Source organism: Camelus ferus, chromosome 2 (genome assembly GCF_009834535.1).
Source record: "Camelus ferus isolate YT-003-E chromosome 2, BCGSAC_Cfer_1.0, whole genome shotgun sequence".
NCBI lineage: Eukaryota > Metazoa > Chordata > Mammalia > Artiodactyla > Camelidae > Camelus > Camelus ferus.
The window spans coordinates 71018741-71044382 of record NC_045697.1 but is presented as its reverse complement, the minus strand read 5'-3'; the positions used below and the strand labels follow the sequence as shown (position 1 = coordinate 71044382).

The 25642-nt window shown below is 36.7% G+C and overlaps 1 protein-coding gene across 3 annotated transcripts in view; it reads left to right on the top strand.

Moving 5' to 3' along the window:
- Window positions 1–25642, top strand: part of PPP3CA (protein phosphatase 3 catalytic subunit alpha) — a 288031-nt gene that overhangs the window by 245531 nt on the left and 16858 nt on the right. For all 3 annotated transcript variants that reach the window (XM_032460701.1, XM_032460693.1, XM_032460683.1), the window contains 2 exons: window positions 7225–7350; window positions 10247–10321. In XM_032460701.1, the coding sequence (XP_032316592.1) occupies window positions 7225–7350; window positions 10247–10321 (201 nt within the window). The remainder of the gene's footprint in view (window positions 1–7224; window positions 7351–10246; window positions 10322–25642) is intronic.

The following is a 25642-nucleotide window of genomic DNA, read 5'->3' as shown; positions in this document are numbered from 1 at the left end:
CCCTTCAGACTTCTGTTCATACGTGGTTACATTTTTAGTGTCCTGACAGGTTATGTTTTACGTTTTTGTATTTTTCTATATTTTCTCTTTCATCGCCTGTCTGCCTTCTTTCTTTCCTTCCTCTCTTTCTCCATCTTGTCCTTCTTTTCTCTACTTCCTTTCCTTCAATCTTTTCTTAAACCAACATTATTGAACATCAACCACGTATGGTACAAAGCTCTATAAAAGAAAAAAAGATCCATGCCTTCTTCTTTTCTTCTGTCGTCTTCCTTCCACTTACTTTACTCAAAATTCTATATTTGAATAATACCCAACTCATCAGAATTCACTAATGCAATGCTAAGATGGGAAACACATCACACATACATACTTATTCACACACAGAGAGAGAAATGGTCATACGATTGGCTCAGATTATTTCACAGATAGATGTAGTATAGTCACCTTCCTTCATGTAAGATAACATTATTTTATGTAGGAGACTGGTGACAAAGTTAAAGAAGGCGTTATAGGTGCCATGAAGGAGGCGTGTGCAAAGTAAGAACAGGAACAAGGTCTAGCTGTGGGCATAAAAGGATTATCTATAGAAGCATATGTGTGTCTGTCTCTCAATAAATACAAAATCATTAGCTCATTGCTTCAAGGAGATTACATACACCTACTGTTTGTATCCATTAATAATGAAACATTTCAAGCTGGTTGCAATTCAGTCTTTATGTGGAAGTTACTGAGCATTTGCCTGTGAAATACCCTACGTTAGGTACTGAATCGAGCAATTTATTAAATTTCTCAGGAAACCCATACTGAAGAGTATCATTATGAAAAAATTACATGCAAATTGAAGACTTGAAATCCATCTTCATCAGTGATTTGAACACTTACTTTGTGCCTGACCTTGTGAGCTGTAACTAGCTAGTGAGAAATGCAGCCCTTGCTCACCAAGTGCAACAACCCTCATGCCCTGGTTAATCTCCCTTTACCTACATCATTTCCTTTATGTTGGTCACTACTAATGAAAGAGGAATCTTTTAAAAACAGAATCTATCAGGCAAGTAGAGGGCATTGAGAAGAAAAAAAAAAAAAGAGTTAAAAGTCAAATTTCTAAATGGCAGGAATCATAGAGATTGTATTCATAGATGCTATAACATGTACTATAATAACTATGCATATATGTGAGTGTGCGTATGTATCTTCCCAAATTTTTTTTAAAAATTTACCACCCCCAAATATAATCTTTATGGAAACATATAAATTTTTAAAACTTTATAGCGTCTCTCCCAGAGAGACAACTCTTTCATGCAGTGTACCAACGTAATCTTAAAGTACTGCCAAAGGACATTATGAGTGCTTAGTCCTACCTCAAGAATTCTATCCATCAAGCTATCATGCCTCCTTCAGTGAGGGTGGGACTTTGCCAAAAGAACAACTGACGCCAGGTTTTCTACGAAAGTGCCTAGGGGTAGGAGAGTTGAAAAGCAAAAACATCCGGGGTCTATTATGCTTTTGTTTTTTTTGTTGTTGTTGTTGTTTTGCTATTTCTGGCTGGCTTACAGTGACTGTGAAGCACCCCCGTTTGCTTTCCTCTCATCTTTGTTTCTTTTCTTTCCCTCTGTCCCATCTTTTTGAGTAGATGGTCAATTAGAGTTAAAGAGGGGAAAAATGGTAGCAGAGGGGTGAAAAGGAATAAAATGTATCATTTCCCTTCTTTTGAGCTCTCTGTCCCCTGTATTCAAACAGCCCTGGTAGTGCTGAGAATGCCTGAGGTGTGAGGGGAGCCGCACAGTTGCTAACCTGAAGGCTGTCGGAAAAGGAGCTCTGGGTTTCTCTTGAAACCCACTCGGACTGTGTTAAACCCATGGTTGGGTGAACTGGTCGTTGCATCTTGCTAGCAATATTTTGATAACTTCTCTTAAACTGGAAGCTCTCCTTTGACCTTCCTATTTTTGTCACTTACTGCCCTGTCATCAGCTTTCCTCTGGTGGCAACGGTAAGGAAGATGCTGAGAAATGTTATCAAGTTCTTATGAAATAGTGGTTTTTGTGTCTCATCAAAATGTCAAATTTTAAAGTAGGAGAGAACCTTTTAATTTACAGGTTTGGGTATGGCCTGGCAATTTAGTGCATGTTTGGTAGATGGAAGATTGGATTCGTGTCTAGATTCTATTCCTTGGGTTTCACTACAATCAGAGGGCCAAGTTACATTATTAGGAACAGTAGCGGTCCAGGGCCTCTTCCCTGTTCCCAAGTAGAAGCAGTCTCTTTATTACTGGTTTCATCTCTTTTATATAAGCATGCTTTACATAAGCTTGCTTTGCATGCTTTGTAGGGTCTGCAATAAAAATATTGGCCCAAGATATTGCACAAGTTTGCAACCATGATTTTGACAGCCGAGAAAGAACTGGCAGTCAGGTCTCCAGATCCACAGGGGTTACTGTTCTTTCCACTATGCCAGACGTCTTCTGGCTGTTCTTCACAGCTGCATGTGCAGGAGAAGAGCGTTTGTTTCTGTGCTGTCTGATCTGCGCTGAGTTACGATTGATGGCATGTATACGTACCATAATCCCTCTCCAGGCTTTTGATGCAGTTGTGAAAGGACTCGAGGTCATGTGTAATCGCCCGCGGAACAGAGGAGTTCCTTGACGGTAGACTTTGTTCTTTTTTCCTCTCTCTGTTTCTCAGACAAGGTCTCCAGAGGTGGTCTTGAGTGATTCTTGAAGTACAACCATTTGTATTATTTATGTTGCACTGGAGATAAACGTCTTTCAAGTACTTCAGAGACAAGCACACTGTTAGGGCTTCAGAGGAGTTTCGTAATCCCAGGGACAGTCAGAGGCAGGAGGAAGGGGCGGAGGACGTGGGAGGTGGAAGATGAAATGCTAACTGTGAATTTCGTGACTGGATGTTTGGAACTGTTTTAATTTTTTTCGTTTTTTGATACATAGATTTATTATGCCAAAAAATCAAAATTCATAACTTATGAGTGTAAGGTTATTCAAGAAGTATTTTTGCATGCATCTTTTATGTGGCTGAAGAAAAAAGAATACATATTGTTGTATTTGCATTTGAAGTGAAAGTTATTCTTTTTTTAACCGGTAGAAAAATAAGAAAAAAATTACCTTAGTAGCCTCTAGAATTACTGAGAATATTCCTCGATTATTGCATTAATGATGAAGTCTTTGTTCCAGAATTTTGTTAACATCATTCAGATCTGAAAGAGGTCATGTAAATTATCTGGGTAAGCCCATGTAGTTTAGGTGACGTAGAGGCATAGAAACATTAAGTGACCTTGAGTCTCCTGAGTAATCAATGACAGAATCCATCTAGCAGTCTAGGCTCCTGGCCTTCCAGTCCAGTACTCCTTTTTAAAAAGAATAAATGTGGAAGAAGAATCTGTGTCTAAAACTTGATTGGTGTCGAATGATTTATGCAGTTGGAGTGAGAATATTGTGGAGTGCTAGAAAGATGAGGACTTCAGATTCAGACCCAAACCGAGGTTTGCTGCTTCTCTCATGTGACCTTGGAAAAATAACTTCTCTGTTTACTTATTTTCAAAGTGTAAATAAGAACCACTTTTGAGAGCTACTGTGAAGAGTTGGGATTATATCTGCAAGAAACCAAATATAGTATCTGGTACAGAGCAGATGCTTAGAAAACATAGCTACTGTTAAATTGTGTTATTTCTGCTGTTAATTAACAAAAATAAAATCTGTAAACAGTATCTGCTTTATCCGTAGGCTCTCAGATAAATTGTGTTGAGCCAATATCAAATGAACAAATGCTTTATCTCACCAGCTACAAAACAGAACTTCTGTTTTATCTATTGGACAAGCCTCACCCACGCTTGTGAATTTGCATCCTATTTCATTTTTCTCAAACAAGTATTTTGGCAAAAAGCTAAAATCTCTTTAATTATGAATACCATATTAAAAGTTAAATTAGTATAACAGCTAGGACTAGAATTCATACATTTATAATTTAGGAGAGACAGAGGGAATGGTGGAAAGGGAGTGGATTTAGTGTCAGTAAAGCTGAGTTTGAATTTGAATGAGCTCTTCCAGTTCCTGGTTGCATGATTCTGAGCAAGTCACTTCATTTCTCAACCTCCAATCCTTAGTCTATAACGTGAGGGTAGCCACACCTCCTTCTCAGATTTGTGATGAGGATGAAATGCCGTATTATAGAAAGCCTCTCTTTCCTCTGGGGTACTGTCAGTTACAGCACTTAATTTTCCATCTTCCTGCTGTACCAACCCAACGCTGATAAAAGGTATGGGAAACTTAGAGGAGAAATTACTCTTCAAAAAGATAACTTAGAACCTTAAAAGCTTCTTTTGAAGATAGGAGGATACATTCCTGCTAAGAATGTGCAGTAGTCAAAAATAGTCACGGTCTTTTCCATGGAACAAGCGCTCAGGCAGCACTTCACAAAGGCAGGAAGAACTTCACCTTTCCCGTCTGGCAGATCAGAGGGATTGATGTTGTAATTCGCCATGATTTTTTCATTTTGCATGTTTTTAATACTTTGTGAACATATCCTTAGGCCACATGACATATGGCGTGAATGACAGGATAATGCCAAGAAGAATGGATTTACAGATGCATATGCAGGATTTGGTATTCCATGGGAAGACGACAGTAACTCCCTTCATTCAGTGCGTTCAGTGTGGACTGCACTCTCTGCATTTCTTGTCCCCAAACCGTCTGTGATTCTGTTCCCTGGAGTTGTGTTGGTCAGCCTGAAATATGCAAGGAAAAGACCTTGTAACCAAGTCCAAACTTGTTCTGCTCACTGCATGACAGGCCAATAAACCGGGAGACAAGGGGTTGGGACAAGGAAGAATAACGACTTTATTTGGAAGGCTGGCAGACTGAGAAGATGAGGGACTGATATCTTAGAGAACCATCTTCTCCAAGACAGAATTCAGGTTCCTTTTATACTAGAAGGGGAGGAGCTGGTTGGTTTTTGCAAACTTCTTGGTGTCAGAATCCTTTGTTCTTACAGCTGTCCACATAGATCAGCTGTAAAACCTCCAAAAGGGAAATGTTATTCTCTGTTCTGCAACTTTCTGTCTCTGTATCAATGGAAAAGTGTCATACCCCTAAAGGTCAGAGCCTGGAGAATGGGCTCTCCTGTATATTTCAGGCTATACGCAACATTCTTTTATAAAAGGTGCAGAATTAGCATGACTAAACATAGAAAACAGAGCACGGGGTTAGAGCTAAAGGAACAGATCTAATATGGAGTCAGATTTGTTCTTCCCTATTATAATCTTACTCTTCTCAAGTATGATTTTAGTTAACTGCAAGCTGCTGAAAACCTCCACTTATTGTTAGGCTGCAGTATGATGTATAGAGTATGCAAATCACAGAAAACTCTGTATCCTTCCCATACTCCACACTGATCAAACTCACTAAGATTGTATTAGTTCAGAGCCACACTTTAACAATGGCGTTGCTGATGGGGCATGCATCCAGAACAGGATGAACAGGATGGGGGAAAGACTGTAGAAGCTGTCTCTAGGTGGGATTGAGAAGAGTTTTCTTGAAAAAGATTATAGGGGAAATATCAAGAAGAATCCTTAGCTTCTGAGCATCCATGCTAAGAAGGTGGTATGTGGAGCATAAGGAAATAAGAAGCCTGTTCTATGGTACTTAGCCTACAGACAGAGAGAGACATTGGCATATATGTATATACATAGAATAGCTGTGATCAGAAATTGAATAATAAATGCAATATTAAGATGTGAGTCAAGAGCTCTAGGAATTCAGTGGAGACACATCCACCAGAGGAAATCAGAAAGATTTCACAGAGGGGATAGTGTTTGGCCTGGGCACCAAAGGGTGGGGTACTTACTCAGAGGTTTCTGAGAAAACATTCCGGGTGAAAGAACAAATGTGGAGCTACGAAAGCAATGTCATGTTTAAGATATCACTAAGTAAGAAGTTAAGTAGGATATCAGTGCAGACATTAATGCAAAAGCTCAAACCCAGCAAACTTCCAGTAACTTCTCAAAAAATAGGTTTTGAAGGGCTGTCTTTATCCATAGCAATCACATGCTGTAACATATCTTTATGTAAAAGTCAGCTGAGAATTGAAAAGTAATGAAACAATTAATTTCTCTGTATTTTAAATCTTTAAACAAAACAAAGAAAAACCCATTTGACATCATCTAGGATCCGTTCAACAGTTTCTGCTAATGCAATGCTAATCATGCCATGATAGGATAATAAAAGTAAAATCTTGCCAAAGCTCAGGAAGGTACGATATGAGAGTATTGTTCTTAATATTTAAAGGATGTCATTTAGAAATAGAAGCATACTTGTTCTGTATTTTTCCAGAAGGCAGAACGAGGATCAGTTAGTAGTAAATAAGGTTTAAACTCACCCTGAGAACTGCCCCGACTTAAAGTTGTCTATCCATAGAGTACACAACCCCGTTAAAGCAGGTAGCTTTTGCTTCACTGAAAGTATTCACAGAGGCTGGCTCTCTCTGGGTCAGGATTGCTGTAGATGAAGTTCTGAACCTGGTTAGAAGTGAGACTGGCTGTGCTCTTAGCATCTCTGCAACTGTAACACTCCATGTGAGTGTGTATCTAACCTCCAGACACCAGACAAGGCAGAGTGAAGCAGGCAGATTGATCTTCCTGTTTTTCTGGATGGTGCATCCCTTTCAGAAGTTAAGGGTAGAGTCAGATGCCAGCATATTTTAGGCAGGATTCAATCCAAACATTTTACTTAATTAATTCAGTCTAATTTAACCTATTTTGTACAACTGTTGTGAGTTCTACTGGGAGAAAAGTGTGCTTTAAAAAAAATAGAAACAAGTTCTGTTCAAATATTTGAGGTGGTTATTAAGTTACGTCATACTAACTTAGCTATGCTACTTTTATTAGTGTCACCAGGTATTAAGTAAGACTAGAATGTTCTTGGCTGCAAGAGGAGCTTGATCCAATTCCTAACAGACATTTGATTAACTATTGTCTATAGCATGTGCCAAGTTATAATGTCATTTCATTCATCGTATTCGTATATTGTGCAGTTACATATTACACTGAGGGAAGTTTAAGTCCGTCAGTAGTATAAACATTCATGACTAATGAAGCTATTTGCCTTGATGTTTTGGAACTTAAGTCAAGTAGTTGAGTTTTTCTGGATCCAGGAAAACCACATGTAGAAGCAGAAATAGGTACTCGTGACCCTGATGTCTCTCTTTTTGTTGTTTTCAGCTGCAGTATTGAAGTATGAGAACAATGTCATGAACATCAGGCAATTCAACTGTTCTCCTCATCCATACTGGCTTCCCAATTTCATGGATGTTTTCACTTGGTCCCTGCCATTTGTTGGGGAGAAAGGTACGTTGTGAAATCCTGAGATGTTCTTAATAAAATGGCATAGGAAGGAGAGGAAATGTGGCCTCTTTTATTTGGAAATACTCAGAAAGAGAAACACCTCGGCCTAACCAGTAAAACTCACGAGCTGCACCTTGAGAGAAGGGATTTGAAAGTGTGTTGCTGTGTGCGCTGGTAACAACATGCAGTGAATGAATTAAGGGGAAACGAAAGAAATGAGGACTGTTAGGATAATTTATATGATCTCATTAGGATAATACAACTCTTTAAAAATAACAGATACATAATTTTGACTGGGTTCAAGCTAAAATGGCTACCCTTTTTTCTTACCCCTTTGTATTATAATTCAAAAGTTGCTATTTTATTTCACAAACTACCTGTCAAATTGAAAGGTTAGGATAACCATGCTTTCCTCACATTTCTGATATTAATAATAATCATTATACGGAAGTGATTAATGGCTCCAATATTTTGAAAGGCTTGTACAATAACAAAAAAACCCAGTTTATTATAAACATAGTGGCCATTGGTATGTTACAAGGCAAGACAAACTTATATTTAAAAAATTGTCTGTTAGTGTGCCCCAGTTTTTCAGAAGAATTGGCCTTTTCTTTCTTTCCTTCCTTCCTTCCTTTCTTCTCCATTTATTTTGTTTTTGTATTTTGACCCAAAGCCTCAGCAAAAATTTTGGGGAAAGGTCTGCATCCACTGAACTTGAGCTTTCAGTGCAGGAGGCATGATGGTGATAAGCTGGATCATTGCTCATGCAGCTTCTCACAAATCACAGTGAATGGGCATCGTAATAAACATAGGAGTTTGTGTGTGTTCAAGAAAAAATGATGCCCTGTGGGGGATTTCAGAGAAGAGCTGTACATCTTTCTGAACTATTCATAATAATACATACATTAATGTTTATATGTATTTATTATTTTACTATTTATGCTATTTTATATTAATATTTATATTTATAGCATGTTAATACTGTATATATTTATTTTCCTACAATATTTATGGCTTTTTCCCTTAAATATCCAAAAATGATTAAACCAAGAAGTTATGAATTGCCAGCAAAGAAATCTTCCCTTTCAATACCAAAATAAGTCACAAGTAAAGGTTCCCAGTACCACTCCATGTCTCCACTTTCTTGAATCGGCCAGACCACAGCATGGAAACCAAAGCAATGTGAATCCTGACAACTTCCCTTAGAACATGCATCATTTCAGTTATTTCCATTAATTATTCAGATTTTGAATATCTGTTATAAAAGAAAATATTAATGTATTTGTATACATAATTCACTTTTGATAATTAAACTAAAGCTTTGGATTAATGTTGGCTCCACTTAAGTTTTACTCTTTATCATGTATCTTCAATGCTAGAAAAATATTGATTTTAAAAAGTAATTCTTAGAGGGGAGGGTATAGCTCAAGTGGTAGGGTGCTTGCTTAGCATCCACAAGGTCCTGGGTTCAATTCCCAGTACCTCCTCTTAAAAAAATAAAAAAATAAATAAATAAGTAAACCTAATTACCTCCCCCTACAAAAAAAAAAAGAAATTAATTCTTGAAAGAAATAGTGGACAAGCTTCTTTTCCCATTCACAATAGAACCCAACCTAATTGTTTAAAATATTCAATACAAATAGCATGCAACTTAGTAAAAAGTCATGCAGTACTAATTTTCTGTGTATAATGCTTTTATACAACCCTCTTGTAATGCATTTACTCAACTAAATTTCTTATTAAATTTACCTAAACCCCATTTGTAAAACCTTTTTGAAAATGAAATGCAATGATCTATGTATCAACACATTCATTTTTGAAAATCAGTATTCACAAAATAAAGGGAGAATAAAGGAAGGAAGGAAGGAAAGAAAGAAAAGGCCAATTCTTCTGAAAAACTAGGGCATACTAACAGACAACTTTTTAAATATAAGTTTGTCTTGCCTTGTAACATACCAATGGCCACTATGTTTATAATAAACTGGGTTTTTTTTTGTTATTGTACAAGCCTTTCAAAATATTAGAGCCATTAATCACTTTTGTATAATGATTATTACTAATATCAGAAATGTGAGGAAAGCATGGTTATCCTAACCTTTCAATTTGACAGGTAGTTTGTGAAATAAAATAGCAACTTTTGAATTATAATACAAAGGGGTAAGAAAAAAGGGTAGCCATTTTAGCTTGAACCCAGTCAAAATTATGTATCTGTTATTTTTAAAGAGTTGTATTATCCTAATGAGATCATATAAATTATCCTAACAGTCCTCATTTCTTTCGTTTCCCCTTAATTCACTCATTGCATGTTGTTACCAGCGCACACAGCAACACACTTTTAAATCCCCTCTCAAGGTGCAGCTGATAAAGTAAAATATATTAATTCATCAATCAATAATTTTTGTTAAACACAAGACCACATGCCTATCACTAAGCTAGGTTCTCTAGGGGACTAAACAAATTAAAAAAGGGATCCAGCATTCACTTGGTCCCTAGGAACGTAAGTTTGTAATCTGGTCTAGATCTAGGAGCAAAACTGTACAAATAAATACAAATTCAAAAGTAGCCATTTTCTCCTTCATAGATTTATAGTATATTCACATCCCCATTTTTTATTTATCCATTGTCTGTTGACCTATACTTGGTCAATATTACCATTAGATTTTGTAGATATGAGCTAATAATTTTAAAAACATAAAGTCTGCATAGAAACACAAAGACTGTTAACTTTTATAATCTGAATTTGATAGAAACTACTTTGCAGGAGATTCTATGCTCAATATAGGTTATATATATATATATATAAATAAGACAAGCCTGTTCATTCACATTGCCAGAGTCATCACTAAGGTGATAGTAGAAAACTTGGACTTTTTGTTCTTTCTTTCCTTTTTCTCTCTAGTGACCGAGATGCTGGTAAATGTCCTCAACATCTGCTCAGATGATGAACTGGGGTCAGAAGAAGATGGATTTGATGGTAAGAGTCTTGAGCGTTTGTGCTAATGCTGTTTGCCAGGTGATTACTTGGCGTCTCATAGATAACCCTGAGAATAATTGTCTAAGATTTTGGATTATGTGCAAATCATAACATACTGTTGAGAATGAAAGATATTGTTTATTCTCTAGTTGCTCTGAAGAAATATTAGGAAAAAAAACCATGAGGGAATTTTCCTATTATCCTGAAAACATTGTTGAAGCAGTGAACTATCTTAATAACCACCATCTTTTGGTAACTCACATCGCTAAGTGACTTTTTTGGCTCTGTTAGTGAGGTTGTTCCTGTCAATTTTTCAATGATGTCTGTGATAAAAGAAGGCACTTACACATTGATATATTGGTATTTATGTCAATCCCAATATTTTTTCATATCTATAATAATGAATAAGCCATGAGGTTTTTTTATTGTTTTTAACGATACTGTTTGGTATTCAGTTACTCTCGAAGAGTATGCTTTCTATAAAAGACAAAGATTTATGAGGTGAATGGAGATGGTGAGAAAAAATTTCTCTGGCTCTTCAAAAGGACCCTAAAATGAATGGAAACTTAACAAAAATGTAGTTGGAGGACAAAAGTATGAGGGCAAACTTCACTTCCTTAAACATTTAGTAAGTACCTACTCTGCATAGGGCACTCAGGATTCCAAAGTGCATTAAAGACCTCAGAAGAAGTTACAGTCTGGATAGACTGATGCATAAACAGATAATATAAATAAAATAAGACATGTTATAAAATAAAGGATGAAGGTGGCAGTGAAAACTAGGTATTGTGGCAAGTTTAAATTGATACAATTTTTATCTTTAAAAACTGCGCTTGGGTAAAATGAAGCAAGAATGTGGCCCTTTCTGAAAGTTACTTATCAGGACAGCATTATTTAATGTTTACTTGGGTTTAATACAGATCACATCTATAATTGCAGAATACCTAATGCTGAAGGCAAAATAAAATAAAATGTTCATATATTCATATAAATAGAGTCCATGTACTTGTATAAATTTAAAGTGTGCAATTATTCCTACCATCTCATAGTTTTTCTTTTTTTCTATAACATCTCTTGTCTTCATTACTTGTCTCCATATATTTTCCTCAGTCATTTTTCACATTACAAGGGGATGTACAGTATAGAGAAGGAAAGAAAAACTATCTATCTATATACATATACACACACATATATATATACATATATGTATGAAAACTTTTACTAGGTTAGAATTTGCTAAAGAATAGTAGTAAGAACTTACTTAAGTAGATATATTGATATATTTCAAAATATCCAGATAATCAGTGTATATTTTGTGCTTTATACAGATTCTCAATGTTTCTGGTTATAGCCACAGTTTGCCATTGTTAACTTTTCTAGGGATAGTGATATCATTTAAGAGATATTATTCTTTATAATGGCAGAGACTTTTTTTCCTAAAAGAAGAATACTAACCTGGTGGAATCTAAATCTTTCTTCACCTTATTCCTTTTATTCCTCAAAAGAAAGATTAGAAAGATTAATTAGCATTAACATGTTGATATTCCTCTGTTAACAAATCCCTGTTTTAGCCAAGTTTGTTGACCAATAATTATAATACACAGTATATTAAAAATGTAACTTATGGTATGGAATAAATAGACCTGCATATGTTTGTAATGATACATTAATCCATTCATTCAGCAAACATACGTTGAGTACCTACTATGTGCTGCCAGGTCTTAGAGCCAAAAGTGCCTGCACATTTTAAGAGTGCAGGTGTTTGCTGCACAGTTGACTGTTATTGCCAAGACTACCTCAGTGTTCTACTTCACTTATAGTGAGTTCTCTTTACCCACCCACTCAGTCACGTACATGAAAGAGTATATTTTGAAACTTCCTCTGCTTTAAAATAATTAGATCCAATCAATGTGCTGTGCTCATCAGCACTGTTTTGAAGCCTGTTCATTCCAATTAAACGAGTGCATGTCCTTTTCAAGGCACTTGGAAGAAGTTTGTTCTTTCTAAATAGACCAGTGAAATCTTAACTGCCACGCTTAAGTCTTAGATCAGTCCGGCAGAGAAACAGCTACGACCTCTCCATGTGATTTTTTTTTTAGTTCAAATCTCCTGAATTTGCCCTCTCAGGAAAAAAAAAGCAGACTGAAGTAAGTTTTAATTAAAAATATGTTTAACTTAGGATATTGTACATTTTAGAGTAAATCATCAGAAATGTTCTTCAGTGCTTTATTTAACATGTCACAAAAATTATGGATTTCTTCAAAGGTACTCAAAGAACAACTTGTAGAGCTTCCCAGAACTCTGACTCTCTTTGGGACAACAGTGTGTTGAGAACATATATTGAAGCTTTTTTTTTTTTTTTTTTTTTTTGGTATTGTTTTCAACCTTAGGATAAAATTTCCAGTTCTCCCACCCTGTCTGTCCCTCCTGCAGGCAGCCTGCAGAGTGTGTCCCTCCCTGGGGGCTGGCCTCCTGCTCTGCCTGTCAGGTTCCTGGGCTTGTTGTTGGCTACTGAGGTGAAAGCAGGAATCAGAAGACATCAAATGACTTAACGAAAGCCCTTCCTTCACTTGCGGCTTATTCTAAAGAGGAGCCATCTCTCGATGAGTTATTTATCCAACCCTTCTCAGTATTTTGTTTTATACCCAATGTCAACTGCAAGAGTCCAAGTTAGTCATGGTGACTCTGCAGACCATGCCTCTCTGTTTATCTTCTCAAGGTGACTTCTTAGTGTGTATAGAGCCTGTGGCAGGGAGGAGCTCTCATGCCCTTGGGGAGTGAAAGGTGTGGGATTAATTTTGCCTCTTTCCTTCAGGTTCTCTCAGCCCCGCTTTACCACTCAGTGGTGATGCTGGCAGCAGCTAACACTTAGGTGCTTAACATCACCCTAAGTCATTTCTGTGTGTACTAACTCTTTCCTAATTGTGCCTTTTTGATCAACAAAAATTTATAATTATTACCTGTCGTCCATTTTGAGTAAATTTGGTAGGTTATTTATATTATCTCGAATCCTCCAAACAACCTTTTGATTTAGGTGTTACGATGTTATCCCAGTTTTTCATAAGAAGCTAGCCAGACTCAGGGAGGTGGGCTTAAAACCTCAGGTCACACAGTTAGGGACGTAATAGAGCTTGGATTCAAACTGGCGTCTGCCTGGTCCTTAGGCTCCTGAACTTTCCACATTCTGTGATTACAATGCTTGAAATCTTTCTTTTTTTTAAACAGCATGAGTTTTTTTTTAACAAAACAACACTAATAGCTAAACATAATGTACTTTCATTTGTTCTGTTAAGTGTCCATAAAATAAAGAAATAGGTTTCTTTGCACTATTATTTGGTCATGAAAGACAAAGCAAAAAAAAAAAAATAGTATCATTCTACTCTCTTAACCTAAATTTACTCTGAGAAGTTATAAGCGTTTGATAATGTTAAAAATTTTATTGTATCTGAGCAGACAGAATGTCTCCTGGCTCGCCTAGACTTCTACTGGGTGGAAATCACGTCTTGAATCTCTCCTTCTTAGCTTCTGCCTTACAAATAAAGGAATGGGAGAGCCTATCTATCTAAAAAGATTGCTGGTTTAAATTGGCCCATGGTTCTTTTATGTTGAAAATAAAATACAAAACTTTTTTTGTCTTGTAAAATTTTGAAGCAGATTAATGCCAGTGAATGTCTTTTGAGGATCTAGTTTATACGTATTGGGGTCTCTGATTCCTGTTTCCACTTCTGATTTTGGATGATAAAGTGATAGTCTGGTTTCAATTTGGGTTTATTATTTACCAGAACATTTCAGAGAAGTTAAAAAATCCAAGTAGATGTATCTCATTTGGTAGTTAATTCTCATTAATGAAGAAGACTGATTTCAGACGAAGAATTAGTAAGTGATCCCAAAATGTGTGTGTGATGGGCCAGGATGGGGAGGCAGCAGGCAGGGAGCAGCTGATAGAAATCAAGCCATCTGCATCACAAAGCTTGCTTTACTGTTCATTATTATATTAAGGGCGTCTGGAATAGCAGTAAGCATTAGAAACCTAATGACAATTTCATGAGTTAGAAATATTTATTTGGAACTTTCTTTTAGTCCTAAAATCTTAGACTCTGAGATCACTTTATGTATATGTATAGACACACACACATATATACAAATTATGTTTGAGACTACGATATGTAGTAAGTCTGGCTAACAGGAACGAATTATAGAGGTGAAACTGAAATCCTATAGAATAAGAAAGGCAAGAGAAAAATAATAAAACTAATGTATTTCAAGCCAAATATAGTTTCAGGCTGCAATGGAAAGACTTAATATTAAATTAGAATTTATGTCTCTGCTTTCATCTAAGGAGCAAACCACATGGTGGAACTCTTATCCTTTATCCACATTTTTGCCTTATCCTAATGTTAACCAGAGGCAAGTCACTGAATACAGGATCAGAGCAGTTTTTTGCATGCCTCTATGAAACCATTTAAATTGTATACGAGAAAATTATCTCCCATCATCTGCTTTGAATTATTAGATAATTCTTCAAATCTAATATCACAGGTTCCAGAGTGTCTCCCCACTGCTTTCTGTCTAGCTTTAAAAACTCATACAGAACTTTTTAAAGTGCAAAGTTGGGAATTAGTGGGACTAACGTGGCATCTTATGGGTCCTTGAGGAATACCTCTATAAGGGTTCCGGTATATCATTTTCTACCAAAGCTGTATTTATCTGCCATGATGAATGCTTGAGATGAATTTCATCCTAAAAACTCCCCTCTGCTTTGTGCATCTGGCAGCACATATACTAAGAGCCATTAGCTTAGAGCTCTCCTTGTGGCTGTAATTATTGTCATTTCTGAGCAGCTCATCTCAGCATCTCAGATTTCAGGTTCCGAATCTGGAAAAAAATAAAAAACAAACAGTTGTGTGTCCTATAATAATTGGCCATTTGGGGGAGAAATTCTCACCTTTTAATATAGAAAATACAAAGAAATGTTTAGATCTACTACCGAAAAAGAGCTCTGAGGAGCACGGCGGTGACGTGACTCTTGTTCTGTCAACTTTGAAACATAGCCAGCAGTCTGTGAGCAGAGGAGGAACATCATAAAAGCAGTATTGGAGAAAAAGCAAATACTTTTTCCAAGCTTGGAAAAATGCTTGGAACAGAGGATGAGTTGGGATATAATTTAGGGACTTCATAAAGTATCTCGAAGTTGACTAGATCCGAACAGTGACTAGATCCGAATAGTGATAGTGTTAATCGTAAAATAAAAAGGGAGCTATTCCAAAGAGCTGTCCAAGGACTTGCAGCTCTGGAATCAGTGGGGCAAAGGAAACAGAAGTGGATTTGGATAGGTCAAACTTCGGTGCCTAGGAGAATGAGAACATTTATGGAAAAACACTCATCTGTTTCAGAAGAAAGATGAGCTTAGTGACAGACGTGTGTTTGAGTAAAAGTGACACACGTAACTCTGGAAATGTGCAAGCAGGATTTGGCAGTGGAACCTTGAAAACTGGGAACAAAATCTGGCCTGTGATAGAGGCTTTGAACTAAAAGTCACAACTGAATCTACTAAGAGTCAGATAGGTCTCCAAAGTTACTGATGCAGAAGGAACTACCAGAAAATTGAGGACTGATCCATGAAATTATCCCTTGATGAAGCTGGAGAAGGAAGAAAAACAAGTGAAGGAAAAAGGAGTGATGAGGAAGACAGCATAAGAACCAAACTTGGGTAGCAGCTCAGGCAGCAGCTATTGAAAAGGATTTGCACCAAATGCAGAAAGATTACTGTGAGGTATAAGTTTGACCAGAAAACAAAATATTAGGGCATAACTTTGATTATCAGATAACAGTATTGAAAAGAGGGAAATAGCAAAATTGGTTTTATTTTTATAACAGCTAAAAAAAGAAAGTTGAAGTCATTTGTAAAGGCCAAAAACTAAAATAAAATTCAGAGTACCTCAATTTTAATATAGGGTTATATTTCTATCTTATTTTACATATTATCTTTTTATTTCCATGTCAAGTTATCTATTTATGGAATATTTCTTTCTGTGTATTCAGTGGCAAACAAACATGTGGTCTCTGCCTTCACGGAGCTGACGGTCTAATACGACAAGACAGTTTTCAACATGCTGGTCTCACAGAGGACTTAGAGGGTTGGAGGAGGGGAGTGTGCATGAGGATGAAGCATTTAAATATTTTAAATATTCATTAAATATAAAATAACTGAAGGAGAAAACATAAAGGACATCTTTCCTGTCCTGTTCTACTCTGACAAGGAAAAGAAAAATGCGTTATGTATTTTACTGCTTTAAGAAGGATGGCCATGTGAGAAATCCATAAAATTTTTCAGAAAATTATATGCAAAGGTGCATATCAGTTTATCAGTTTTTTCTCTTATTTTTTGAAAATAACTGAGTTTGCACAGCCTTCCAGTTTATTGTTGAGTTTTCTCAATTACTTAATACTTCAGTGTGTAACTTATAAGCTGAATCATTTTTACTACTATAAATGTGTCCTTTGTACTCTGCACCCCTTATAGTATGGGTAACTGCTTTTTTTCATCATGGTTATGCCACAAAAAGGAAACAAATAGTTATATCCAGTATATCATTAAAACTGAAGCATGTTTTAAAAATGCGCAGGCATTTACTAGGTACTGGAGTATAAATTCCCATCATATTTATGGGACCAATATTCTGGGGCCTTGGCTATCAAACAAGGTGCCTAGTTAGCCACCCTACTGTAATCAGTATCATGGAGTCTGACTTCCATGTGATTACAGTAAGTCTTTTTAAGTTGCTAACTAAAATGATACAGTGACACAGACATTAACAGTACCAGTGTCTCTTCTTACTGTACTACATTATTTTGCACGAACGAGTTTCCTTATTAGGTGGCATAATTTTCACATTGCATGGAAACCCAGACTTTGCAGAACAAACTAAGTGTTAAAAAGAACAGCTGTATCCTTGTTACAGCTAATTGGTTGGCTCATGTCCACCATTGGCTAGAATATTATAATAATACTCTGGAGTTTCATACTGTATTTCCGTAGTCACATGTGCTATACACATATACAACATTCGCAGGTTTAAAAACCATTGATTTTTGTAGCATTTGAGCCTTCCTTCAGCTTACGGTGACATTGGCCAACTTATATTAAACATTAGCTATTCCATATCTAAGCATACACTTCAATTAAATGTATTTATAAAATGTATTTGAGAAGGAAGTCCATGTTGCATAATGAAAGGAAATAAGCATGGGCTCTGTAAACCTTGATGCATTCTTTATTTGAAAGATATTGAAGTAGAGAGCTCTCTTTCCTCAACAAAGGCAGATTTTGTGTATATGTGTGTCTATGTATTTTAGAAAAACTTCACTTCTTACAAACAAGGTTGAGGTAATTGGCACATCAAAGAGGCATTCTTCATAAAGAGAGCTATAGTGGGTAATGTCAGCTTGCCGAAAATTAATAAGAGAAGAACATAAAATATATTTCTCTTGTGTTTTTGGCACAAAAGATTTTTTTTTGTACTTAAGCATTTTATAGGTCCAGCTCCTTAACCTGAAAATCATACTTATATGAGAATAATTAATAATTGAAGGAACCACCGCAGAGTTGTTGGGAGTCCAGAGTTTGTAAAACATTCTCTTTATAGTTGTTTGATCTCAGATGGCAGGTTTAAAGGCTATACGAAAAAGTTTAATAAATGCTCAGAAAATCTAACGTTTAAAAATATTTTGCTATGACAGGAATCTATTTTCGCTCTTCTAAAAATCCATTTCATTCCTTCATCTTTACTCTTAGCTCACAAGAAGTTACAAAACTTTCTTCTAGTTTTTCTCAGAACTCAAAAGAAATAGAAATCTTGATTCTGTTTGGCCAGCTCATCTTTGTGGAGTGGTCTAGTTTTTTTTTCTCAAGGCAAAACCAGCATTATCCCAGTTTCTCCCCTGCCATCATCTGGGGTCCAACCTTCAGCCTCATTGGCACAAAACTCGACTGAGATCCCAACTTAGGCAGCTTGATATTAATGAAGATCACACAATCAACCTTTTAATTTACAGTGAGAAATGTAACTATTGGAAGAACTGGAATATTCACTTCTGCACAAGCATTTCCTTCTTAATATAAACAGCGGACATTTCTGAGTATCCTGGGCCAGGTGCTCTCGCAGGTGGCGCAGTCCCGGCACTCGTGTCTGTTGACTGTTGAGAATGAATGAGCGCATGACTTAGGTAATTATTCCACTCACCTGGGCAGCAGATCATCAGCCTACCACTCTCATGCATCATGGCTTGGGTTCCCAGCTGATGACCTTAGGTCAACAACTTACCATTTGAAATCATGCAAATGAAGCACTTGGAACCTTCCTCATTTTTTAGATGAGGGAGGTGAGACTTAGAGAAGCTTAGTCATTTGCCCAACAAGCACAGTCTGTAAATGGAGGAGCTGGGACTCAAACCTTGGTCTTTTATTCCAGAGCCCGGGTTCTTTGCCACTGTGCTATTCGGCCTCTGACATGCCAGTTCATTTGTCTTAAAAGAAGTGAATGAGTCAGGCAGGTGTCTATGATCTGAAGCTTTGCTGTTGGGCCAGAACGCTTAAGGGCTGTCACGGGCCCCTGCATGGTCCTTCTCTAGACGTTTCAGAAGTTTCCCTTGGCTTCTCTTCTGTCTTATGTCTCTGTGGGTGACGAGTGCAGGTTTTAGTTAATATATCCCTTTCCTCTGATAATATATTTCGGTGATGTTAAAGCCTCACAACCTAGGAGCCGTTCTGCCTCTTCAGGTCATCTGTGTAGGCCTGTGCACTGGTCGGTGGCCAGAACCTGATTCTCATTTTCCTCCTTTTTGGGTAAAGCCCTCGCCGCATCCCCTCTGTACTGACAAAGAACCCTGCCTAGTTCCTGAATAGCATCAGAAGATTTTGAGTGGCTTTGTTTCAGGTCAGCTCCGTGGATGCCAGTGCCTCGGCCATCCTCTGCTGTCAGATGGCGGGGTTACACTACCTTCAGCCTGCTTTCTTGTGTGCTGTCAGATGGTACTCAGTTAGCTTTCTGTCTAGGGTATAACACATGGGACAGTCAAACATAGTATTTTACTATATTTGTGCCTTTTTTTTCCTTCATTCTCTTTAATTTCCGAGATAACATTTGAATATCACTCTAGTATCTGATAAATGTATAAATCCATAAGGGGCCAGAATTAAATCTTGTCTAAGTGCTTTCTTCCAGCATTTAGCATATATGCACAATTAGGCCCTTAATGAATAACTTTTTAACTGTTGCATCCTTACCTATATTCAGAATAATACTTGGTAGATTAAACATCCAAGCATCATGATTGTTTCTCCTATAGACAATAAATCCACATTATTAGCTTGACATTTGTAATTTTGTCTCATTTTGCTTTTATTTTCACTTGTCAGTTTACAAAAGTGATGCATTTGTGTCATGACAAAGAGTTTAATTCAAGTGGGATTTCACACACTATTGGTTTATACTTCGGTAAATATAAATAAACTGAGAAGTCCTTTGTAAGGCATAGGCTGAATATGTGGTAGTTTCTTGAAAACTCAACCAAGCTTCCTAATCTACTTTAAAGTCTTTTATTTTTACCCAAGTTTTAATTTACACTTACAGCCAATTTCTGTGACTCTACTGAGGAATTACTGAGCAGATGGAACACAATATCTCAGAGAACAGGAGTCCATGGAATCAAATTAGTCCTTGTAAACCAAAGGAACTTTTATCTGTGTATTAAGATAACCAATTAATGACTGTTATTTGACATTTGGGAGTAGTCTGCGCGTTTTTAAGACTTTCTGTCCAAAGAATCCGGTTATGTTTTGTGACAAGAGAAGTGGGAAGAAATAGTCTAGGCTATACTGGCTCTTTTTAAAGTCCATTACACAGGAGAGTCTTTTTATTTAAAAAATACATTTTCAAGGATTTTCTGTTCCTTTCAAAATGACATATAAGACAGAATAGCCCTGTGCCAAATATCACACCACTGTAGTTTCTATTCCATGCTGAGATTTTAGTTGAGCTAAAACATATGGAAGAAATTCGGGATACGTGGTTTGGAGTGATTCGGAATGAGTAGCGTTTATGTCCCATTTTTATCGCCTATGAATATGTAATATGGGATTGTTAGGATCAAAATTAGAAAGGTATTTCAACTATTTTGGGTTGTAATCCTCAAAAAGATGAATTTTTACAGAGCTTTTTTAAAAATTTGTTATCCTGAAGGTGTTTTTCTCTGCCTAATAGAGTAACCTACGGAAGCATACATACAGCTGTTTCGTGAGGGGCAGCACCTCCAATCTCTTTGAGCTAGATTTAACCAGCACTGACCCAAATGGATCAGTAATGCAGGATTCTCAAGTTATGGCTAGTCGAGGAGATCTTTTTCCCAGCAATTGTCAACTCTAGAGACTGAATAATCTAATTCTTGATAGAGCAGCTATCTTCATGCCAGAATATTTGAACAAGTGGGTTACCCAAGGTTTCAAGAGGAGCAAGGAAATCCATTTTCACATCCTCAGCTTCCATATGTCCTCATTCCTGAAAATAATCAGCCTGGGGACTCACCTGGGCTCCACCCTGCAGGCTTCACTGCAGCCTCTCCTCTCCCACCTCCTCTCTCCATTGCTTTTCTCCCATTTTAACAGAAAGGCATAGGTCTCCCCAGACATAATCGCTGTGAACCTTGCCTGGAGTACTAAACAAACAGAGGCTGGAAAAACTCACTGCCTAGGAATTCTCCTTCATCAAGGCATGTAATTGCCCTCCCATCCTTATCATTAAGAGGTACATTCCAATCAAATTCTATTTCTCTGTTTTTTAAATATTCACAAACATTTATCATACGTTTGTGCTATCTAGCTCAGTTATGCACTACTAATAATTGTGATTTTGATTACAAAGGAATTTTTAACTCTTAGAGCATACTGCCTCAGGAAATTTTAAAAATACTTTACTTTAAATTTAAATTTGACAGCAAAATATAATGTGGTGATAAAATACTTTAAAGTACAAATATATAATTCACTAAAGTAAAGGCAGGGAAATTGAAATGGAAATGCAATTTCAAAGATAAAAGGTCTAATGTAAGATATCTAAATGTCAATGAATAGCTTCTTAATGGATTCTTACTTTAAATGAATGATGGTGGGATGAAATTGCTATGATATTTATGTGCCATTTGTTTAAAGAAAGTAGTATAGTCATTTCATTTAAAAATTGACAATGTTTATAATATTATATTCTTTATTTAAACTTGGAGGTGAGAATAGTATTCTTTTGAGGATATTTTGCAGATACGTGAGTAAAAAGTATAAAGGCTACAGTTTGGAAGCCAGCCCATCAGAATGAACAGTTCCTCAGTGCTTTATTGTGCTGTCCCTAACTCCCAGGACTCAAGTTCCTGGCTGTGTAGAAGAGTGTAATGAAGCACTTGTCACACTCACAGCCAAGGACAAAACAGGGTAGCTGTTTAGGTAATTTCTGAATAGCATCACTTTGTTGAGATATAGATGCTCAAGATTTGTTACTGTTAAAGTGGATCAGAGAAAGGAAAGACAAGAAAATAAGGTTTAGGGATTACTGCACATGGTTTGGCCTTGTAGCCTTGTAGGGGCCAATTTGGGATATACGTTCTCCCAAACAGGACTGTCTGTGTACTTATAATTTCATCATCACTTGTAAAAAAGCTGTAATGACCAATCATGCAAGGTTTTTAGAGGCATCTGAAGACATACTCTGTCTTTGCAGTGTATCATATTTCAAAAGTGCTGATATGGGGCAGAGGCCAAGCTAATTTTTGTCTTTAATGTAAGACAACAAAAAATATTTCTTATCTCAACACCTTAATGCTTTGTTTCATCAATTGCCTTTATTCAAATTTAGTAATTGCTCTATTCATTGAAAAATAAAATCTGGAGACATGTCTAAACTCTGCTAAATAATCATGAGTCATAATCACATTTTACTTTCAAGTGGAATAGGTTTCTTATAGAGATGAACTTCGTTATATTTTAACAAATATAAAAAGGGGTGAGTTTCTATATTATTTCTTAGAATTTGAACTAAAAGGTTAAAGAGATTTGAAGCCTACCAGCAAAATATAGCTCTTAAAATAGATCTTTCTTTTGAAAAAATTTGAAATGTTAATGTGTATGCACTTCTTTTAATATACTGGATTTAAAGACGTATGCTGTGGTTACACTTGTATTAGTTAAAAGTCCTTTAAAGAAAGAAGTCTTAAATAATAGCAGAATATTTGAGGCCAGCATAATAATGAAGTGGAAATTTTCTGCTGCATTTTCCATTAGAGCACACAACTCACAGACATAGAAAACAAACCCATGGTCACCAAAGGGGAAAGGGAAGGGGAGGGATAAATTAAGAGTTGGGGATTAACAGATATACACTATTATGTATAAAATAGATAAACAGATCTTCTTGTATAGCACAGGGAACTGTATTCGGTACCTCATAATAACCTCTAATGGAAATGAATCTGAAAAATAAAATTATATATAAATATATATATAAAACAATTGTTTTGCTGTACACCTGAAACTAACACAACATTGTAAATCAACTATATGTCAATAGAAAAATTAAAATTTTAAACATTAAAACTATATACACCTAAAAAAAGAGTAAGGAACTCAATTTTTGAAAGCAGCTTTTTTTATGTTCTAATAATATAAAAAGATTCCTATATCATAAAATATTCAAGTGTAAAATTTTTATGTAGCTCATCATCTTCAGTTCTTACAGTAGCAAAAAGGTACTGAAAGCAATGAGGGTCTATTGAATTGGGCTTATCAAACAAAATCTTACTGGTCCAATTTCCCCTGGAGTTGTTTGGAGAAGGGGAGGGGTGGATGTAATCACGCCAAGAACTTTTCTTCTTTGCCCTCTTTGGCAAGCTCCTGCGTCCTCTGTACAACACCAGGACAGGGAGGGAGGAAAGGCCTCTCTTCTTAAAGCTGCTGTCTCCCTTTTCCCTCAAAGCCTAGCTTCTCCCAAATATAGTTTCGTTTTTTGACACTTTATTATGAAACGTTTCAAACCTAAAGGAATGTTGAGAGCATTGTACAGTCAGTACTCATGTACCCATCACTTACTTTCTACAATTAATATGTGATTGTATTTGCATTTGTTACGTATCTATCTCTCTACCCAGCCATCGATCCATCTCTGTCTTTCTTTTTCTTTCTTTCTCTCTCTCTTTCTTCCTTCCTTCCTTCCTTCCTTTCTTCCTTCCTTCCTTCCTTCCTTCCTTCCTTCCTTCGGTTCGGTCTTTCTTTCTTTCTTTCTTTCTTTCTTTCTTTCTTTCTGTTTCTGTCTGTCTTTCCTCTCTTTCTTTCTTTATTTTTTCTTTTGCAGAGGTTGGGGGAGTAAGTGCAAAGTAAGTTCTTGGTACCTCTGTTATGAGTGTGCAATGCCTAAACTTCTTGTTTGCTCCTACAACTCTGCTAAAGCTTTTACAGTTTAGCCCCAGGCATGTCCTGCTTCTCTTCCCACCCTACCCTCACCCCAGTGCACCCAAACTCCATTCACACCAGACTTCTCACCCATCATCTGAGCATAACATAGATTGTTGCATCCTCTACAGATTTGAAAATTCTCTTACTTCTTCGGAAAATTCTTCCTACTCTTTAACTCTTATTTATCCTTCAGGATCCTTCAACTGTCACCATGTCAATGAACATTTTTCTCCAGACAATTAACACCTGTTTCCAGGGGTATGCTGGTAAATGTTTAACAACCCATCACTCCAGGGGGAAAATGGCCCTGGTGTGTAGCATTTGCAGATTTTCTTGGTATAAATTCCCTTCCCCACCACTGATTTCAAATTACTACAGCTACTAAAGACGGTATTAGGAAGGGATGTGCTGAGTGTATCTCACTAGCTGACAGCAGCCAGTTCCTGCACACGTCTGCTCCCTCCTCTCTAATACTTGTCACTGTCCACTGTCATCATTCACTTGATCTCCTAAAGTGAAGACCACGCTTTATTCATATTTCCATTGCTAGCAGTTGGCACGTGGCAGGCGATAGGATAGGATAGGATTGGATTTACAAGAACATTTAATGGATAAATGATTTGGGTAGAAAATTGTATTCTATATAGTGCTTTCCACATACCCCTAATTCAGTTAAAACTGAGGGAATCCAGGAGGCACTTAATGAATGGGTAGGAACTGTGAGCCATCGGGAGCCCAGGTCTGTACATGGCAGGTGTCCCACGTGTCAGAATCTCTCTTCACCCTGGCACTCGGCCCCTCATTGCTGTGATGGTGCTGCCGTTATCCGGTTCCCTCCAGAGGCTGAAATCCACCCTGTGGGGATACCACACTCACTCAGCAGACCGCTTGGTGTAGATACCTTTCAGACTTCAGGAGAAGTCAGCAAGGCACTGCCTTAAGGTCAGGAAGGACACATGGTCAAAGTAAATCTTTCAAGAGTCCCTTGGTGTGTACATTCACCTTTGAGGAAGATTGAGTGTGCCCGGGCGCCTAGATCTGGAAATAGTGTCAATAATACCCCAGGCATAAAAGAAGATTAGAAATAAAAAAGGGAAGCGAGTGAGAGACCCAAAAAAAGAAGTGATAATTATTTGAATGGAAACAGAAAATGAAAATTTACTTAAAATTACTCATTTTTTTAAACTTGTGAAATGTTGCCCTTTGGTTTTGGATTTTCAAGTTAAAATAAGTGATTATAATCTTCTCTGAGAAATAGCTACCACAGTTTTCATGTAACAGGTTTGTGTATGTGTGTGTGTGTGTGTGTGTGTGTGTGCCTTAATTATTCAATATATTGAATTTTAAGTTGAGCTACTGTGGTACATTTCCACAACTTAAATAGAGCAAGTACCAAGAATGTTAAACGTGACATTGTATTTGCATGTCACAGCTAGTAAAATTCTGAAAAAAAGTGCCTTTTTTCGTTGATCTTTGTATTGAATTATGGGCTGTGAGGATTTGCAATGGAACATAAGTATTTGAAAAAGACTTTTAATGATCTCTGGAAAATACCAAAACCAGGAATAGCAATACTAAATATGCAAGGATCTTTACATTTGAACTTAATTCTATCCTGCTATTGTTCAGTTCCTGTAAGTTCAATTACATATTAGTTCAGATATTTTATTTGGATATTTTACATTTTGTGGATTGTAAATGTGTGGTATTCATATTGATTCGGATTATTTGGAAAATACTGAAGGTAATCCCCAGGATAAAAGTTGGAGGCATTTGTTTTTAATGTCTCTTCTTTAATTAATTCAATTGCCTTTTTGAGTAAATATATT